This window comes from Mus musculus, chromosome 15 (assembly GCF_000001635.26).
Source record: "Mus musculus strain C57BL/6J chromosome 15, GRCm38.p6 C57BL/6J".
Taxonomy (NCBI): Eukaryota; Metazoa; Chordata; class Mammalia; order Rodentia; family Muridae; genus Mus; species Mus musculus.
This window is the reverse complement of record NC_000081.6, coordinates 99,317,021-99,336,810: the sequence shown is the minus strand read 5'-3', so window position 1 is coordinate 99,336,810 and position 19,790 is coordinate 99,317,021. Positions and strand designations below refer to the sequence as shown.

The window sequence follows — 19,790 nt, the reverse complement described above, 5'->3', positions numbered from 1 at the left end:
AAAAACATAATAGCTAATGTTGGGGGGCTGATTACCTATTAGGAGCCCCACACATGCTGAAATATCTCAATCTCACAAAACCCTGAGTAAGGTGTAAGGTGATTTCATTCAGAGAACCCACAGCCAGATTGGGCAAGACCAACAGGTGCCGGTCTTTATTAGCTGTTTTCTTCTACCATGACTTAGGCTTTCCCCGAGCTGGCAGCAAGGTCCTGAGGTCCAGGTTCTCACCAGAAAAGGCCTGTTCCTTAGGCTCTGCACTCAGCATTGAACTTGGAGAACAGCAGCCGTTTGGTGCTCAAGTGCTCTACTAGATAAGTTCTGTCCTTTCTAGGTGACATCATTTCAGTTTTTCTCGGGGTCCTTCATTTGTTTTTAGGTCCTGTTTCCTAGCATACTCCTAGACCCCTTTATGCGTTTCTTCCCCTGAGCTCTTCAGAGCGCTTCTTTGTGGAGGCCTTTGGAGGACCAGAATGCCAAGGGGTTTGCTGAGTTTCCTCGTGGGTAGACCTGAGTAGTGCTCTCTGTGGAAAGGTGTTGAGAGGTCACCCTGCTGAGAACTTCATTTGGTTGCTGGGCTCCATTTCCTGGGCAAAGAGCAGATAGGGTGTACTTGCTCTGAGCGTCAGCAACACAGCAAAACTAGTTGAGCCGCAGCTACAGAGTTTAGAGCCACAAAAACTAGATTCTTTGAGGCAAAGCTCCCTCCCTGTGGCTTTCCTGTCAGTTAGCCAATCACGTATTTGCTTTAGGTACTAATCACAGCTCTGTAGTCCTGCATCTTAGCAAGTGGTAGACTCTTAAAATAGCTTCTGACATAAAGCACTTTAGGTGTTAGAGAGCACTGAGCGGAAGAGGAGACTACAGCCGCAGTTAGGACATGCGTAAGGATCGTCAAGGAAGGGAACTTAGGGTTTGGATGGTGCCAAGGGACAACTAGAGGCTGAGTTCCCTCAAATTGAGCAGTGTAGGCATCCTCCTTCCTTAGCACCCTCCATGAACATTGTGTTTCTGTGTGCATACATGTGCGTTTTCCTTTCAGGAAAGATTTCAAGTAAAGAATCCTCCCCACACCTATATCCAGAAACTCCAGAGCTTCTTGGACCCCAATGTAACACGGAAGGTAAAGTACAAGACAGAAAGTCCCTGTTTAGGCACAGACCTTTTGCCTTGACATTGATTCTTGATTAATGGGAGTTGAATATCCGGGCTTTGAGGTCTAAAGTGACTGTCCAGAGCTAGAGGGAAGCCTGTAATTGCACTCCCTGTGTTTTCTTCTCTGCCTCCTTTATTTATAGTATAAAATTGGATAGCTGGGTATGGTAGTGTATGGCTGTGATACACTTAGAAGACTGAGGCAAGAGGATTGTGGGTTCCAGACTAACCTGAGCTACATCGCAAGATGCTGCATACATCCTCCTCAAACATAGACAGGGTTGAGAAAGAGGTTAGAGAGATGACTCAGCAGTTAAAAGACCATGCTGTTTTCCCAGAGGAGCCAGCCTCAGTTCCTAACATCCACAGCGTCTTACAACTCTTGTAACTGCAGTTCCCAGAACTCCAGTGTTGTCTTCTGGCCCCTTTAGGCAGTGCATGCACACGGTCCATAGACATGCAGGCAGGCAAAGCACTCATACACAAAAATATAAATAAATAAAATCGAGAGGGGGCAGGCGTGGTGGTGCATGACTTTCATCGAAGCACTCAGGAGGCAGAGGCAGGGAGCTCTCTGAGTGTGAGGCCAACCTGATCTACACAGTGAGTTCCAGGACAGCCAAGGCTACACAGAGAAACCCTGCCTTAGAAAAAAAGAAAAAAAAGGAAAAGAAAGATGGTTGGCAGGGAATGCCCATCAAGTGACAGAGGCTCCCTGTTTACAGAAGTTCCGGAGGAGAGTGCAGGAGTCCACTAAAGTCCTACGGGAGCTGGAGATCTCACTTCGCACCAATCACATTGGGTAAGTCAGGTTTGTCATCTGCTCTCCCTGACACCAGACACTGCCTCCCACACAGGTTTGGGTCCCCTTTTTTGGTTTATCCTTCCGGCCATGAATAGCATCTGGCTCCACAGAGCTTTAGACGTGCCATTTCTGGCTTTTCTGCCCTTCTGTACTGCCAGCTGCTGACCGGTTACTTCTGGCAAGCTTGGGGCCTCTCTTGGGGTCCTGTGGCTTTGACTGGAAGACATTCCCATAGCAGCTGAGACCAGAGTCTGCCTGTGGTCTGGTACTGGGCCAAGAAAGGCCTGGCAAAGGTTGGGACGTGAGATGTATTATATTGAACAATGAAATTAGTTACTAATTGGTGACTAGTTAGATTTTTTGGTATAGAGATTACTTATTTGTTTGAAAGAAAATAATCTTTGTACATGAGCAGAAGAGGCTTCCTAAAGCACTGGAGGTGTAAGACAGGATCAGGCGTTGGCTGTCTCCCGTGCTCACAGATCCTATTGCTGCCAGTGCGCTGAGTGGGCCCCAGGGTCTGTGCAAGACTTTCAGCCTGATCAGGGAACCAGGGGTTGCTGAGGAAGCTAAGGGCTGATGCTGAGGCTCAGGGAGAGTACAGCGCCTCTGTCCCATGAAGCTGTTCCAGCAAGAGTAAGAAACAACTGGAAAGAGTGGCCACACAGAAGGGACAGTGAACTAAGACCGCAGCACTTCAGGTAGGGGTGCCTCAGTGAGAGCAGTGAAGGGTGAAGTGGGTTTCTGGGTAGATGCCAGCCTGCGTCCCTGAGCTTTCTGAGAGTAAGGTGGAAAGAGCCACTGACATCACCAGCTTTTCCTCTTTTGTCAAGCGCAGCCTACGTGTCTGCCCCAGGCCTGATGTGCCTGGACCCCTTTAGAGGGAGAGGACATCTGTATGTAGCCAGCTGCAACAGCACTCAGAAGGGAAGCAGCACAGGAGAGGACAGGAAAGGGACCCTTCCTGGTGTTGGGAGCTGCGCTGTGGTAGCCAAAGCATGGCTTCCACACTACAGTCATCTGTGACCCAGACATGGAAAGCCACCAAGAAAGGTGTGGCCAAACCCTGCTGTCCCCACTCCCACCCTTAAGAATCTCACAGAAGGAAAACTAGGAGAGTGCATCACTTAGGCTTTGTGTGTGGTTGAGAGTGACACTGTGGCAGTCCTGAGCACCCCGGGCCTCTCTCAGGCCTTGCCGTCTTCTCTAAGTCCTGCTGTAACTGGTGGGAGGATGGGGGGTCTGCTCTCCTTGGCAGAGGAGCACAAAGAAACAGTCCCCTGTGGTTAGCACAGTTCCAGGCCCCAGGGCTTCTTAGCATTGGCTCACAAGTTTGAGGTCTAGACCCAGCCCTTGGTTCCCAGGGAAGAGTTAAGCCCGTGCCATCTAATCTGAGGCTTCTCTGGGTAGTTCTATGAGGAGACAGGATCCTTCTCTTCAGGAAGCTTGTCAGGCTAGTCAGGGGTGGAAGGAGGCCAGGACCAAGTGAGAAGGGGATCCTGCTTTGCTTACAGCCAGATGGACGGGGTCCTGCAGGAGTGAGGCCCGCGGTGTATGGGGTCTCTTGCTCTGGGCTGAGGCTGCCTGAGTAGGATTCCAGGGCCCTCTAGCTCTTGTGGTTTGTATTGGTTTTCTGCCTTGTCAAAGTGCCCTTTAACCTCCCCTCAAAGTGTCAGGATCCCTAAAATAGCAGTGTAGACTCAGACAGGAAATGAGAAGGGGGTGGGGAGCTGGAGAGCAGACAGACAGGAAATGGGAGGCCTGTCGGCCCCCAGAGAGGAAGCTAACTTGAGGCAGCTCCAGTGTCAGCTTCAGCTGGAGCTTTGCTGGCAAATCAGCCAAGCCTGGTGCTCTAGCGCCAGCCTCTCAGCTGCGGGTGTGGCTAGCCAGGATGGAGCTGGTGTTCCAGCTGTGGGGTAGACACAGCCCTGCAGGGCAGTTTGGACACAGCTGGACTATGTAGTTCCATGGACATTTCAGGAGGACTAGAGTACTCAGGAGAACAAGGCTTCCATCCTGAGGGGTTTAATGTCTCTGCACTGAAATAGACCTGTCACAACCCCCCACCAATTCTAAGGGAGTTTGCTCTTCACTTTTATTCCAGAGTTAGCATAGGCCAAAGGGAAAGCAAAAATGCCCCAGGTCATTGTCCTCCTGTCTGCTCACCTGCCTGCCTTTCCACATTGCCATCTTCCTGGGAGAGCCATGACTGGAGCGTGTATGTTCCCTAAGCTTTTTTGGTTCTGCCGGACCCACTCCAGCCGAACACAGAACTCTCACAACCATCTTTGCTCATTGCTTCTCAAAATTGAACTCAGCGGTGAGCCCTCTGGCCCTGTAAGGCTCTCTTTGAGATTTATGGCACTAGGGACTTGCAGGCTTTTCCAGGCCCAGCTCTGTGAGTGGTGAATGCTCTGGATGCCTCCCCAATTCCTCCAGCACATGGTGGAAAAGGACTTCATGCCTAGCATTGTATCAGATCAAAGGGACACAGGAAATAATGGGGTTATAACCTGGCCCAAGAGGAGAGACTGGCTAGAATCTCATCTGGCTGAAGCCCATTTGTGATGTATTCTCCTGCCTCTGGGAAGTCCAGGCTGGCAGCATGACCACATAGGGGCCTGTCATAGGTTATGGTTTTCAGGATTTTCTCAGCCTGATAGTAGGTTCCAGTAGCATGCAAGAGAGCAAATTTATTGAGGGCTAGATTGCTGGGTCAGAGCCTCCACCAAACCAAGCCAGTTTGCACACTACATCCACTGTGTTTGCTGTATCTGCAGGTGGGTGAGGGAGTTTCTCAATGATGAGAACAAAGGCCTGGACGTGCTGGTGGATTACCTGTCATTTGCCCAGTGTTCTGTCATGTAAGTACCACAGGGCAAAGGTTGGGGACTCACTGGGAAGCAGACAGTCCCCATCTATTTAGAAGAAGGATGAGGGCTGGGAATGCAAGCCAGCAGAGCATTGCCTGCCATGTGCTGAGGCTGAGGTGTCAGGCTCCAGCATGGGGGAAATGTGGGGTGGGAAAGAAAAAGGAAGAGTGAGATTCCAACAGAGAAGGTGGGCATGGGCATCCCCAGAGCAGGAGGAAGTAGCTCAAGTGTTGCTGCAGACATGAGCAGGCAAGACAAGGGAATAGCAGGCATCAGCAAGGACTGGAAAGTTAGCTGGAGTAGAAGACATGTTCTAGGGAGCATGAAGAGAACAGTCCGGCAAGGGAGCTTGGAGTCAGAAGCCAAGTGATCCAAGTACCAGGCTGCAGGACCTCCAGGAAATAGCCTGGATCCTCAGGAGACAGGCTCCTTAGGGTTTCATCATTTCAACAACATTGAGTCTTCATGAGGCAGCTTGGGCCCTGAGATGTGAGAGGGTGACTATAGGCCTATTGTTGAGGAAGGCCAGTGAGCGTGGTGACCTTCGACCCGAACAGATCGAATAAGTATTTGGGAGCATTTTCAAGACATCCTTTTCATATGGAGGGAGTTAGCTGTTGGTTAGCACAGGAGAGCAAGCATGGTGAGGTGCAGTGAATGAGAGCTTTTGGAGTCAAAGTTGTGTTGTGCACTATCTGTGGAACCTCAGGTACCTTTGTCCTCCTGACTAAACAAATTAGATGGGAAGGTGTGTATCCCTCTTAGCCTCCTCCCCTGGTGGCTGCTCTGCTGTTAGTTATCACCCAGGTGATAAGCCTGCCTCTAATCTTTGGACATAGAGAAAGAAGGCTAACTGTGATAGTAAATGAAGTTAGCAGCATATGCAGGCTTACACTTTAGTTAGACAAGTCAGCCTAAGGAGGACAGTCCAGGTTTGCTCTCAGCTTCCCATGGGTCCCGAACTGAAAGTCCCTAGTCTGCAGAAATCCGGGTCTTGAGCCTTGGACCTTGCCTAGACATCTGCTTGTCCACTGTCCCTGCCCTTATGGCTCTTCTTGGTCCAGTGTGTTTCCTCCAGGGGACCTAGCAATGTCTCCCAGGTTTAGCTTCCCATCCCACTTGCAGGTCATTCTCTTTAAAGCCAGAGTAACCTGCTTCCCATCCACATCTCTGTGGAAGTCCTACTTCACGGTTCTCCTGTCCCTTTAAATAATCTTTTTATAGAAAAAAATGGGGAAGTTTTGCTTAAGTGAATTTTTAGTTCAGAACTTTTATAGTAAAAAGATATAGATCATTTCCCCAAATATGCCTGTCTTTCTTGAAAAAGCAAACAATCCCATTGCTCCAAACCAAGACTACACTTTGGTGTCCAGGGCAGTCAGTGCCTTTGAAAGTAGAGTCCAGGGAGCAAGAGACAGTGTTTTGGAATGGCTCGAGAGGAAAGGGGTGATCCATGGCTGGGTCACCCTGTTACATGCCACCTGTCAGGACACCTCCTGACCCTGGCAGCCTCTCCTCTGTGGGTACCCTTTGTTCCAGAAAGCCCCAGCCTTTGACACTGGGCGTTCACAGTGGGCAAAATGTCCTATGGGGGAAAGCCTTTGGGAGATATGCCCCAGTTCTTAGAGGCTGGGGTACAGGGCAGGAGGGACCAGTGAGATAGGGGCTGGGGATGTAAGAGAGTGTTGTGTGATGTCAGCTGACCTCTTTGCTCTGGACACTGCTACTTATGGTAACAGACCTGTTGCAGGAAGTAACCAGAAACAACACTCACTTCCTCAGGGGCTAGAATACCTCCCTCTTCACAGTTCTCAGCTCCCAGTTCCAGGGAAGCTGAAGATGAGGAGAAAGACATAGAAGCCTCAGTCATAAAACATCCACCATTAAGAGAGCTAGGCCTGGGATGTAGCTCACTAGGAGACCTCCTATGAGCATACTGGCCTGGCAGGAGACCCCTGGCTCACTCCTCAGCACTGACAAAGCTAAACAAGCCAAACCACAGAAGGCAGTTAGTAGTGTGAGACAGTGGTGTACTGGCTGAGCTTAAAGGGCCACCTCTGGCTTTTCAGAATCCTAATTCTTTTCTTTTCAGACCTGTCCAGCTCTTGATGAGCTGGGCTACTTTAGGGTGCTCGGAGTCTCTTGGTCACTGCCACTGGCCACTGAGTAGGACCTGCAGTTGGCTCATTTCCCTCCAGCATCTTTGGTACAGATATTTAAGTAGAGTCATGGTGATTTAAGATGTCCCATTTGAGGCTGGGAGCACAGGAAGCCTGCCAGCCCTCACAGCCCTTGGGCCATGGAGAAGACTTGAGACTCCCCTCTCCTAGAGCTGTCCAGGCCTCCTCTGCCCTGCCTTACGTTGGTAGCTCCAACCAGGATCAGGTCTCCCATGCCTAACTCTGTCTCCTCTTCTTGCTGCCCCTGCTTTTTGTTTGCCACAGAGGCCTGAAGAGGGGGAGATGGGCTTGCTGGGGGCTTGGCACAGAACTTCCCTTGTATATGTGCCTGCGTGTGTGCATGTGCGTGTCCTCTCATGCTCTAGGTTTGACTTTGAGGGTCTGGAGAGTGGTGATGACGGTGCATTTGACAAGCTCCGGTCCTGGAGCAGGTCAATCGAGGACCTGCAACCGCCCAACGCCCTGTCGGCCCCCTTCACCAACAGCCTCGCTCGCTCTGCGCGTCAGTCCGTGCTCCGGTATGTGCGCGCTTACTCTGCCCCCTGCCTCCCACCCCAGCCCCAGCCCCGGTCTTGGTGACCCGGTGAGTGCTTACGCTCCCCCCTCCACTCTTGCTTCCAGGCTCAGCTCTCTTGCCCTCTGCCTGTTCGCCTGTCTCTGATCTGTCCTCTCTCTCCCTGACTCTGCCCAGCGGTCTGTCCTGGGTAAGTACATGGTCCTCCTCTGTCCCCCCTGATGCTCCAGCTGTCCCCTTCCCCGTCCTCACTCTCTCCTAGCCATTCCTTCCTGACCTCAGGCAGGGCTTGGGCTTTACTGGCCAGTTCAGCTCCTGCCCCCAAACCCATTTCCCCCTTAACTCTCTCTTTTCCCATCAGCTCGTAGAGAACAGCCCCAGCTACGCGCTGGCTCCTTCCTTTCCCTTCCCTTTCCCCTTCAGGTCTTTTCTCTCCAAAGTTGTGCCTTCTTTTGTCTGTGGTTTCACAAGAGCGGTCCTGTGGTGGACTGGATCACTTTGCAGAGGCCCTGTTACTCAGAGGCTGTCCTTGTAGATCCGTAGCCTTTCCTTTGACCTGTGTCTCTCTCGTGACTCTTCTCTTCTCGGATTTTGTGTCATGGACACTGCTCATCATTCTGGTCTTGCAGGAGCAGATTCTGTATGTGCTTCCCCCTCTCACAAAGCATTAAGGCAGTAGAGAGATGATACAGAGCCAGGCATAGCCTGAGCCTTCATAAGGCCTGTGTTTTCTGCTCTGCCTTTGGGGGACTTGAGAATGAGATGAGCACAAAGACTCACCTGCCCCACTGAATGTGCCAAAGATGTAACTAAACGAGCATATCTTTGTGACCTACCCCAAGAACTACAAATTCCTCAAAACAATTTTGTATTTCAGAGGTCTCTGGGGTTAGCATGATTTTGACAGAGTATAGAGCTGGGGCCCTGGGCAGTTGCCAACAAAGACATGTACCAAAGAGGTGAATGGCTGGCTTCACTGCCTTCTGCACCCTGGCTGTCTTGGCATTTGGTACAAGGTCTTCTTTCCTCCATTTCTGCTGTTTCTACAGGGCAGCCTGGTGGTCTAACCTTCACCAGCAGCCTTGTCCCTACCTGATCACTTGGCCCTATCCCCCAGGTACAGTACTCTCCCTGGCCGCAGGGCCCTGAAGAACTCCCGCCTGGTGAGCCAGAAGGATGACGTCCATGTCTGCATCCTTTGTCTCAGAGCCATCATGAACTATCAGGTAAGGGGTGATGCTTGCCACTGATGTACTGCCCGCTTTCGCCTCATCTCTCCAACCAAGACAGCAGAGCACCAGCTTGTGAAAGTCAGGTTTGCTAGTGCAGACCTGCTGGCGTCTCCTTTCTGACCATCAAGGGCCCTCCCTGTCCTTTCCTTTGCAGTATGGCTTCAACTTGGTCATGTCCCACCCCCACGCTGTCAATGAGATTGCACTTAGCCTCAACAACAAGAATCCAAGGTGCGTTGATTCCCTCATTATATCTAAAGATCCTGATTCGTCTTTGCAGGTCCTTTAGCCAGGACCTCTTCTGCTGGAGAAGTGACCAGGCTCCACTTTTAATGTTCACAGCCTAGTGAGGGAACAGGCATTCCTGGTCCATCTCCTTCCTAAAGGAAATGAACTGTGGTGGCTTGGATGGGGCTTGGATGTTAACTTCCTTCATCTCTTAGGACCAAAGCCCTGGTCTTGGAGCTGCTGGCAGCTGTGTGTTTGGTGCGGGGAGGTCATGAAATCATCCTGGCTGCCTTTGACAATTTCAAAGAGGTTGGTCTCTTCTGCATGCTCGTGTGTGTGTGTGTGTGTGTGTGTGTGTGTGTGTGTGTGTGTGTGTGTGTATTTAAGAGGAGAAGGGGGGTACTAGGTATATCCAATTTACTGGGATCTCTAGTGACTTTAACTGCTGAGCAGCCTGCTTCAGACTGAGACTACAACAAAAGCCAAAGCAAAACTGAAGTCTTTTAGATCTTGTTCCAGGACACCTCCCAGTTTCCAGTTAATGAGGCTCTGGATAGAGTGCAGACTGTGGTTGGAGACATGGCTCAGTAGTCAGAGCCCTTGCTGATCTTGCAGAGGCCTTGAGTTCAGTTTCCAGTATCCAAATGGTGGCTCATAACTGTCTTTAGTTCCAGTTCCAGAGGATTTGGTGCCCCCTTCTGGCCTCCATAGGAACAGCACACACATTCATATACATTCATAGCGGCAAAACACAATCTTCTTTTCTTTTTCCTTTTCATTCCTTCTTCTCCTTCTCCTCTCTCTTCTCTCTTCTCTCTCTTCTCTCCTCTCTCTTCTCTCCTCTCTCTTCTCTCTCTCTCCTCTCTCTTCTCTCTCTCCTCTCTCTCCTCTCTCTCCTCTCTCTCCTCTCTCTCTCTCTCTCTCTCTCTCTCTATCTCTCTCTCTCTCTGTCTCTCAGCACAAGCTCCACTCCTCACCCACTGGAGTGCAGCCTGGGCATCTTCACTTTATAAGACTCCTCAGGTGGCTCTGCTGCCATGAGCCTGTGGGTGGGATCCAAAGCAAGAGCAAGTATATCCTCAGGGAAGAAGGCTGTTAGGGAGGGGAGAGAACTCCTGTATGGAATTTTCCCATCCCTAGATCTACGTCTGAAACCCAGTTTGCTTGAACTCGGGATTCCTCAACATCCAGGCACAGCTGTGGTCCCACCCCTTCCTCCTCTCTGGGCCTCTTCCCTAGCATCCATTGTTTGGTTCAGGAAACAGCTCTTCCTCTTTAAAGTTGAGAAACTCACAGGAGCCCCTGGCCCCTTTTTAGCAGAGGGCTTTCCTGCATACTGGTTCCTCAGTGTCCCCTTGGGGCCCCAGCCTTCTGCTGCAGCCATGGCTTGACTCCTTTTTTTCTCTTTTTATATTGTGATGGCTTCAGATCTGCTGTCTGTGTTTCTGGCCTAACTTTAGAGGCACCTAAATCCTAAGCTACACTGGAGTCCTTCACTGTGGTGAGGGTCAGAGACCTAAAGTCAGACTCCAGGGTCTGGGTTTTCTTCTGGTGTCCAAAATGGCACAGTCTCCATATAGAGTTAAAGTTAATTTGGTTTTTGTTTTATTTTTATTTTATTTATATATTTATTGTGATAGGCTTTGTTTGGTCGGTTGGTTTTTGTTTTCTGAGACACATTTTTACCTCATATCACAAGCTGGCCTGAAACTATGGCAGTCCTCCTGCTTTAGCCTCCTGAAGGCCAGCGAGGATGTTAGCCACTGTGCCCCACTGAGTTTTGGCTAAACTTGGTCTGAACCATGTCTTCTCCATCATATTCCTGGGAACCAGAATTTGGGGATTTCACTTCTGCATAGTAGAGATTGTTTCTCTGAGACTTTTTGCGCATTCAGGTGTGTAAAGAACTGCATCGGTTTGAGAAGCTCATGGAGTATTTCCGAAATGAGGACAGCAACATTGACTTCATGGTGAGGACCTGGGTCTGGGCCAGATGCATGCCATGTCTACTGAAGCATTGCTGCTGAGGCCAGGGCCGCACTGTGTTCTGAGGCTGCCTCTCTTCCCCAGGTGGCCTGCATGCAGTTCATCAACATTGTGGTGCACTCGGTAGAGGACATGAACTTCCGGGTCCACCTGCAATATGAGTTTACCAAGTTGGGGCTGGAGGAATTCCTCCAGGTAAGCTGAGTATGACCTTGGAAAGGTGAAGTGTTTCAGGGTACAGTCAGCTTAGACACATAACTAAGTACAAGTAAGAATATAGTCCTAGATGGATCTGAAACCTTCCTGTTTTTGGCCTGGGACCTGGGTCCTTCTGCCAATGTCTGGAAGACACTGCTCTGGGAAGAGCTGTGAAGCAGGGACGGGGCACTGAGGGTTTCCAGGAGGCCTGTGCTGACTCCGTACATGCTGCTCTTCACTTTTCCACAGAAGTCGAGGCACACGGAGAGCGAGAAGTTGCAGGTGCAGATTCAAGCGTACCTGGACAATGTGTTTGACGTGGGGGGCTTGTTGGAAGATGCAGAAACCAAGAATGTAGCCCTGGAAAAGGTGGAAGAACTGGAGGAGCATGTGTCCCATGTAAGTGTCCTTTGCTTGCCAGAGCCACTGTGGAAGGCTGGGCACAGCTGGGCTCTAGAAATGCAGGAGCTGACCTACCTGCCTCCAGTGGAGCCACAGGGAACCCTGAGACCCACTGAGCCTCTCTAGATGGAACTTGGGTCCAAGCCACTGGGCACTACTTACCGCAACTTACCGAACTCTGTGGCTGGGTTTGGCCTTGAACTTGGAACAGACTCTGCCTTGTATCTGTTTCTCTTTCATAGTGTCAGGTCCGCTGGTCCCTGAGAGTCATGTAGGGAAGCCACCTGAATAAGACTGCCTTTTGGACATAGCTTTTCAGGTCCTGGTTTGGCTTTGAATCATGCTGAGTGTTGGGGCTTGAACACAGCTCTGAGCATGTCTTCCCCATTTTGTAGCTCACAGAGAAGCTCCTGGACCTGGAGAATGAGAATATGATGCGGGTGGCAGAACTGGAGAAGCAGCTGCTACAGCGGGAAAAGGAGCTGGAGAGCATCAAGGTGCCAGGGAGGGGAGGGGCAGTGGGGCGGCCTCTGCTCACCCAGATTCCAGTCCTCTCCTAGGCACTTCTTTTCTTCTCAGATCATGTCAAGGGAAGACACTAATCTATGCCCAGCACTCAGGCAAGGATGACCTGGTGATCCACCCTACCTCCTGGGTTTTTTTTTTTTCTTCCTCCTCCTCCTCTCTCCTCCCTCCTTCTTTCTTCTTGAGATAGGATTTCTCTATGTGGCCCTGGCTATTCTAGAACTCAGTCTATAGACTAGGCTGCCCTCGAATTCAGAGATCTCTCCTGCCTCCGCCTCCTAGATCCTGGGGTTAAAGGTGTGTACCACCACCGCCTCGCTTCCTCCCCATGATTTATCTTGAGAGAGAATCTCGAAGCTGGAGTTGGCCAGACCCGGACGAGAATGGGAGTGGATGATGTGCTCCTGGTCCCCTAGGATCCAGGGCAGGCAGGCTTCCTGTCCACTTGCTGGCTTGTTCTTCAAATGCTTCTCCGCTCTTTACTGAGCATGGTTAGAGTAGCCCGACTGCTTATTACTGTCTACAGGGGTCCTGGAGGGCAGTGCTTCTCCTATTTCAGTCTCTTGAGTTTTTTCTCCTAACTTTATAGCTTAGTTATAAAGCCACAACCTCTTTGTCTTGGAAGAATATGGTTATGTGGCTACTGAGCGCGGCTCAGTGGATATCTGCTTATCCCTTCCTAGTACTGGAGAGGGAGCCAGGAAGGATAGAGCGATCACAAAGGCTTCTCCGTGAACCTCCCATCTGAGCTGGTATCCACAGCCAATGAAATAAAAGCAGTAATGAAGACGTAAGGTCTGTGGAGAGAGCAGCAGTGCCCATCTAGCAGGGGACCAATGGGAGTTTCAAAGGGGCATCCTTTTCCTTCAGCCTTGAGGGCCCTATGCAGTGAGAACAGACTTGAGCAGAGAAAGATGACCTATTACCAGTGGAAGCAAGCTTTCTTTTCTGCTCTGCCACACTCCAGCTTTGCTGTTCCTGGATTTCTTCTATTTTGAGCACACTGAGATGACCCTTCTTGGGAATCTGTTGGGTAGGAATTCTGACTCCCAGGGGAACTGACTATAGAGCCTTCAGCCCATTCTTCCCTCAATGTTGCTGTCTGCCTGATAGGAGACATATGAGAACACAAGCAACCAGGTGCATACTCTTCGGAGGCTCATTAAGGAAAAGGAGGAGGCCTTCCAGCGCCGATGCCACCTGGAGCCAAGTGCCCGGGGCCTGGAATCCATGGGCGGCGAGGCCCTAGCCAGGGTAGGCCCTACAGAGTTGACTGAAGGCATCCCACCCTCTGACTTGGACCTGCTGGCTCCAGCCCCACCTACTGAGGAGACTCTTCCTCTGCCTCCTCCACCAGCTCCCCCTTTGCCTCCGCCCCCTCCTCCACTACCAGGTAACTGGGACTTCCAAGCCGGGAGGGGCAGGTTTTTTGTGAGGCCAGTACTGTAGTCAGAAATGTCTTTCTTAGGAAACAGCTGGGAAATAGCATCATTTGAGGGCCAGGAGGATATCAAGTCAGGATGAGAGAGAGGGCTAAGGGAGGACCAGTGTTTGTGGGAAATAGGAATGCTGGGAGCAGATTCTGCTTCAAGGATCTCTGAGGTGCTGCTCTCAATTATTCCTCTGAAGGCCGCCAAACTGAAGGTTAAACTGACAAGAGAAACTCCGTCAGGGACTAGTGCTGGCTCTCCCCTTCAGTATACTTCTAGGATCAACTTGACCAGAGCTTCCATAGCACTCTTCTCTGGGTCTCAAAGGAGAGGGAGGCAGGCAGAGTTTGGGTAGCCTAGAGTCTTAGGACTGTGGGTCACGATGGCATTTATTCTTCCCAGACAAGTGTCCCCCTGCCCCACCTCTCCCTGGTGCTGCTCCTTCTGTGGTGTTGACAGTGGGCCTGTCAGGTGAGTGTCCTCAGGGCTCTGGGCAGTGCTATTGGAGTTTTTCCTCAGCTCTTATCTCACATCTGTCCTCCTTCGAAAACCTAGCCATTCGCATCAAGAAACCTATCAAGACCAAGTTCCGGTTGCCAGTCTTCAACTGGACAGCACTAAAACCCAATCAGATCAATGGCACTGTCTTCAGTGAACTTGATGATGAGAAGATTTTGGAGGTGACAGGGGTTTGGGGTCCAGAAGGGTGGGGCTAGTGTGAGGCCTGGAGACTGGGATGACTTTAGAGCCAGATCTTCTGGTCTTGGAAAAGCTTTCAGGCAGAGCAAGACTGACCCCATTATCTAGTCACGACTGCAGGACACATGGTCAGTGGGTATTGTCACTGTTTGAGCTTTTAACATTGTGCCTTCTTATTTCTGCCAGGACTTAGACCTGGACAGGTTTGAAGAGTTATTTAAGACAAAAGCCCAGGGCCCTGCTCTTGATCTCATCTGCTCCAAGAATAAGACAGCACAAAAGGCTGCCAGCAAGGTGACCCTTTTGGAAGCCAATCGTGCCAAGAACCTGGCTATCACCCTTCGCAAGGCTGGGCGCTCAGCTGAGGAGATCTGCAGGGCCATCCACACGTGAGGCTCCCACCAACTTGTGCCTGGTCCCCAGATAGCTGTTGTCCCAGTTATCCCCACAGCACCTGGGTTTCCCTGGATTCCAGGGTTCCTGACAGGACTTGCTCACTTTTCTCAGTTACCCACTAACCAGAGCAGAGCATACTGACTCCAGGCTGGGTCTCAGGCTCAGTGAGAGAAGCTGCATGTTCTGCCCAGTAGGAAGAGTTTATCGGGCGGGAACAGCATCAGCAGCTGTGTCCTGTGTATTGCTCTCTAGTCCTTCTAAGGAGAAGGGAAGATGTGGACAGATGTCACACCTGAAGTGCTGTGTTGTTCATCCTACACAGGTTTGACTTACAGACACTACCTGTAGACTTCGTGGAATGCCTGATGCGCTTCCTGCCTACAGAGGCAGAGGTGAAACTGTTGCGGCAGTATGAGCGTGAACGACAGCCACTAGAGGAGCTGGCAGCTGAGGACCGCTTCATGTTGCTCTTCAGCAAGGTGGAACGGCTGACCCAGCGAATGGCTGGCATGGCCTTTCTTGGCAACTTCCAGGACAATCTGCAGATGCTCACACCGGTACAGCCTCTTCCCTAATTACTATGCACTGCTGTGACCAGTCATGTCCACTGTCCTTCCTTCTGGCCTATGCCTTGGCTTTATCCTCCTCCCAACCTGGGTATCATAGTGTTCATCTTGTCTTTCAGCAACTGAATGCCATCATTGCAGCCTCTGCCTCCGTCAAGTCCTCACAGAAACTGAAGCAGATGCTGGAGGTTGGGAAAGGGAGTGCCTGGTGCTGGTGGGTCTCAAGTCCTAGGGCAGGGGGGTCCTGGGGCTGTTGTGAGCTGCCTGCCTTGCATCTTACCAACAGATCATCCTTGCATTGGGGAACTACATGAACAGCAGCAAGCGAGGTGCTGTCTACGGCTTCAAGCTCCAGAGCCTGGACCTGGTAAGATGGCAGGGACAGCATGTGCAGGACATACAGACCCTAGTGCCCAAGCCAGGGCGCTCAGTGCTGCCACCACCTCTCCCTTTCAGCTGCTGGACACCAAGTCCACGGACCGAAAGATGACCCTGCTGCACTTCATTGCCTTGACGGTGAAGGAGAAATACCCGGAACTGGCTAACTTCTGGCAGGAGCTGCACTTTGTGGAGAAGGCTGCAGCAGGTGAGGGTGCCCTCTTCAAGACGATCCCAGGAAGCTGAACAGGAGGAACACCCGGTCCATTTCTGGCTTTTGCTATCTTCTTTCTCACTACTAAATCTATGAGCAGGGGCAACCCCAAAGAGAGTGAGCCTTCCATGTGCTCAAGTAGGATCAGGTTTCCCTTAGCCTGGCCCAGAGAGTGTAGTTCTCTAATCATGTCTGTGATGTGATTAGAAAACCTGTAAAGCCCCCTACAGACAGATACACAGTACTACTGTTTCTGTCCTGCCCGGGTGGTGGGGGGGGTGGGGGGACGGGGACAGGACGGGGGACGGGGACTAGCTGTCTCTGGTTTTCCTTCCTTTGCTACCTTGTTCTTTGGGCCCATGAACTCTCTCCATTCCCTCCTACTGCCCGAGAGAGCCCAGCCTGCTTGACACAGACTTCTCTACATGTACATCCCTGAAGTCTATGCCAAGGGGACATGGTGGGACAAATGTGCTGTAGGCCTGGGTAAGCCTCAGCCAGGCTCTTGGTAAACAGTGTCCCTGGAGAACGTGCTGCTAGACGTGAAAGAGCTGGGCCGGGGAATGGAGCTGATTCGGCGGGAATGCAGCATTCATGACAACAGCGTCCTTCGAAACTTCCTTAGTACCAATGAAGGCAAACTGGACAAGCTCCAGCGTGATGCCAAGACTGCCGAGGTGAGTGAGGAACTGGGGTGGGGGGGAAACAAACATCTAAAGCCAGCACAGTGGCCACTTGAGGTAGGCATCCAACTCTTGGCCAGCAGTGTGGGCAGGTGAGGGGGTAGTAACAAGGGACTTTAAAGATAGCAGATATCCATGTCTGAAGCTATGACTTAGGAGGGGCTTGGGTAACTGGCTTTCCTCTCCTGGCAGCAGGCTTTGCTTTCTGTGGGCCTCCTCCCCACTGGGATGACCCCTCTGTCTGCCCTTTACTTACTCAGGAGGCCTACAATGCAGTTGTGCGCTACTTTGGTGAGAGTCCCAAGACCACACCTCCTTCTGTGTTTTTCCCAGTATTTGTCCGATTCATTCGTTCTTACAAGGTAAGTTGAAGAAACGTTTCAGGAGTTATGCTGGTAGAAGATGATTAGTCAAGAGCGAGCCTGGGCTTCAAGTCTGAGACTTTTCCAGTTCCTAAGGTCTAGGGAAGGAACCATGGAAGCTGGCGACAGGCCTCTAAACTGTGGACTGGTGGGCAGGGTGGGGGCCCAGGCCCTTCCTTTCATTGTTCAGAGCAGGAAGTACCCCTCCAGAGAGTGGCCACCTGGGGTTAGCTGGTCCCACTGCCACCCACCCTTCATGCTTAGTGTCAGGCCCTCCCTTCCAGCCTGTGAAAACCTCAAGCTCCTTCCCCTCTCTTGGTCCTATCTAAGGAAGCAGAACAAGAGAATGAAGCTCGCAAGAAACAAGAGGAGGTAATGCGGGAGAAGCAGCTGGCTCAGGAAGCCAAGAAGCTGGATGCCAAGGTGGGTGGGACCAAGAGCTGGTCTGGAAGACAGGACAGAGAATTGAGGATTCAGGGAGCAGGGAGCAAGGAGCAAGGAAGGACATGGAGAACCAAGACACACACACACACACACACACACTCTCTGTGTCTGTCTCCCTCCCTCCCTTGGAGTGGCTGACAGCGTGAGTCTAGAGGGAGGGGTAGACACCGATGGACAGGACACAGGGTTACTCTCAGCAGGGTCATCTTCAGCCTACATCTTGGGACAGGAACCAGTTGCTTTTGGGTTAGTGATGACTTCCTTCCCCTTGTAATATCTGGCTTAGACTCCATCCCAGCGGAACAAATGGCAACAGCAGGAGCTAATTGCAGAGCTGAGGCGGCGCCAAGCTAAGGAACACCGGCCTGTTTACGAGGGGAAGGATGGTACCATTGAGGACATCATCACAGGTGGGACGTTTGTCCACTGGGCCCAATTCCCAGAGCCTGACCTAATTCCCTTTGGTCCTGCTTCCTAGTCTGTTTTCCCATAAGACCTGATCACTGTCTCTCCTGGGCCGTAGTGTTGAAGAGTGTCCCTTTCACGGCACGTACTGCCAAGCGGGGCTCACGTTTCTTCTGTGATGCAGCCCACCATGACGAGTCAAACTGTTAGCCTGACAGGTACTGGGCACTCTAGCTGCCCTCTCTGCATGCCTTGGAGTCATCTTCTGGTAGCATCCTCCCAGTGATGGAGACACAGACTTTGCATGCTGCATGCTCTGAGAAACACAGCTTATCCCTGCATGGGTCCTCCCACTAATACTGTCCTAGCTACTAAGATCCAAGGGTTAAGGTGTCTCTGGGCCAGGGTTAGGAGCTAGGCCAGAGCAGGCAAGACCTAATGCTTTGGATGACTGAGGCTCCAGTCATAGACCCAAAGTATCTTGCTTGGGTCCTGGTCTCCCCTAAGAGTTCTAGTAGCTCCTACTCAGGGATAGATGTCCCTAACCTCTGCTTCTTGACATCTAGTTTGGCTTAATATTTTCCTGGGTGGCCTTTAGTTTCCTATGCTACCCTCTGAGAATCGTTCCAGCAGTTTTTCTAGCTGGCTCTCAAGCCTTCCTCTAAGAGCTTCCCTGACCTTTTCATGGCTGACTTCTTCCTCAGGTGCTGTCTTGCTCGGTGTCCCTGCCTAGTCACTGTTCATGCGCTTGTTTTCCCCACAGGCTTTAACCACCAACGCATGGTCGTTCACAGTCAAGTCAGGAGTGCTGTACCACCCAGTGGCCCTCCTCGAGCTCCAGGTCCCCACTGAGATCCTCCTGGAGGCAGAAGTACCTTAATTCTCAGAGTCCTGCAGATCTGGACAGTGGGCCCAGGGCCCAGCAGAAGGCTGTGTTGTTCAAGCTCCTGCTGCTCCAGCTGAGGCTGGCTCGTCCCTGTGCCACTGTGGGCACTAGGTCTATAGGGGTCTGACATTTCCCTAGTGCCCCCCATAGTGCACTTTGCCCCAAGTCTTCAACTTCATTTCCTGAAGGGTCAGTTCAGGGCTGGGAAAAACCACTTCCGGCTTCAGCACACGAGGGTACACAGCCCCCCTCTTCCCAGGGTCTAGTGGGATCCTAGAGGAGGAAGTACATCCAAGAAGAAATACGGGTCCCCCCACCCCGCCTTTGCAATCCCACAGTCAGCTCTGGTTTAGAGAGTATCCACACTAATGGATCCCTGGACTCTGCCAATATTGGATAATCTTTGCCTGGGCCCACTCTGCTGAGCCCTAGTAAAAAGGGACAGAGGAGCAATGGCAGGCCCACTGGCTGCCTGCGTCTTCAGGGTTCTTTTGTTGCTGTTCTGCTCTCCTAGACCCATGTCCCACCCACCTTGGCACCCATCTTCTTGGCTTCCTGAGCCAGCTGCTGTCCTGCATTGCCTCCTGCTCCACTTCCTTAAAACCAAAGGATTGTGGAGGAAGACCTGTGGCTTTCAAAAGTGGAAAAAGAAGGGCTAACACTTAACATGCAGAGTGGGTGGCAGTGGGAGCAGCTGACCCCTGGCGGTCTCCCTCTGGATGGGCACTTCCTGCTCCAAACAATGCAAGGAAGGGCTTGGACCCCACCCTGCCTGCTGTCTTCCCACTGATTGAAGAGCAGAGGCACTGTCTGTCCCAGCTCCAAGACTGCTAGAGGAAGGATGTGCCGCAATCTCACCTTTCCTCAGCTAGGTGGACTCTGGCCCAGGAACAGGCAACAGAGGATCTTCACAGACTATTTGCTCAATTCCCTACTGGGCTCTGACCCTGGAAGGGAATGCAGGGGCACTTTGTTTTGTATATGTATCTTTTCCTTTCTTGTACATAAATCCCAGACCTCTCAACAAAGTCTTGCACCAAGCTGTCTTCTCTTTGTCAGAGTGGCCATGAGGATATGAGTTTGGGTGGGAAGTGTTTTCCTCCATTTCAGGAGTGATGAGCCTAGATGGCAGGGGAAGCCTGGCTGGGCTTTAAACACAGGGAGGAAGCTGTCAGAACTGGAGTGCCCTCTGCTGGTCCCCAGTGGATAGTACATGAAGAGGACAAAGG

At 51.5% G+C, this 19,790-nt stretch overlaps 1 protein-coding gene across 5 annotated transcripts in view; it reads left to right on the top strand.

The window, feature by feature from the left end:
* Fmnl3 (formin-like 3) overlaps positions 1-19,601 on the top strand; it is a 53,312-nt gene extending 33,711 nt beyond the window's left edge. The window contains exons 3-28 of one of the 5 annotated variants that reach the window (XM_030248512.1): positions 1,043-1,123; positions 1,881-1,957; positions 4,741-4,824; positions 7,379-7,531; positions 7,635-7,717; positions 8,645-8,753; positions 8,914-8,990; positions 9,203-9,296; positions 10,883-10,957; positions 11,058-11,168; positions 11,421-11,570; positions 11,969-12,070; positions 13,212-13,491; positions 13,931-13,999; positions 14,084-14,208; positions 14,414-14,616; positions 14,946-15,180; positions 15,309-15,377; positions 15,476-15,556; positions 15,646-15,775; positions 16,298-16,458; positions 16,725-16,826; positions 17,157-17,249; positions 17,557-17,680; positions 17,794-17,893; positions 18,439-19,601. In XM_030248512.1, the coding sequence (XP_030104372.1) occupies positions 8,742-8,753; positions 8,914-8,990; positions 9,203-9,296; positions 10,883-10,957; positions 11,058-11,168; positions 11,421-11,570; positions 11,969-12,070; positions 13,212-13,491; positions 13,931-13,999; positions 14,084-14,208; positions 14,414-14,616; positions 14,946-15,180; positions 15,309-15,377; positions 15,476-15,556; positions 15,646-15,775; positions 16,298-16,458; positions 16,725-16,826; positions 17,157-17,249; positions 17,557-17,680; positions 17,794-17,885 (2,385 nt within the window). In that variant the 5' untranslated portion in view covers positions 1,043-1,123; positions 1,881-1,957; positions 4,741-4,824; ... (1 more) ...; positions 7,635-7,717; positions 8,645-8,741 and the 3' untranslated portion in view covers positions 17,886-17,893; positions 18,439-19,601. The remainder of the gene's footprint in view (positions 1-1,042; positions 1,124-1,880; positions 1,958-4,740; positions 4,825-7,378; positions 7,532-7,634; positions 7,718-8,644; positions 8,754-8,913; positions 8,991-9,202; positions 9,297-10,882; positions 10,958-11,057; positions 11,169-11,420; positions 11,571-11,968; positions 12,071-13,211; positions 13,492-13,930; positions 14,000-14,083; positions 14,209-14,413; positions 14,617-14,945; positions 15,181-15,308; positions 15,378-15,475; positions 15,557-15,645; positions 15,776-16,297; positions 16,459-16,724; positions 16,827-17,156; positions 17,250-17,556; positions 17,681-17,793; positions 17,894-18,438) is intronic. The other 4 variants (NM_011711.2, XM_006520844.4, NM_001310622.1 and 1 more) reach the window with 4 other exon arrangements.
* The last annotated feature ends 189 nt before the right edge of the window (positions 19,602-19,790 follow it).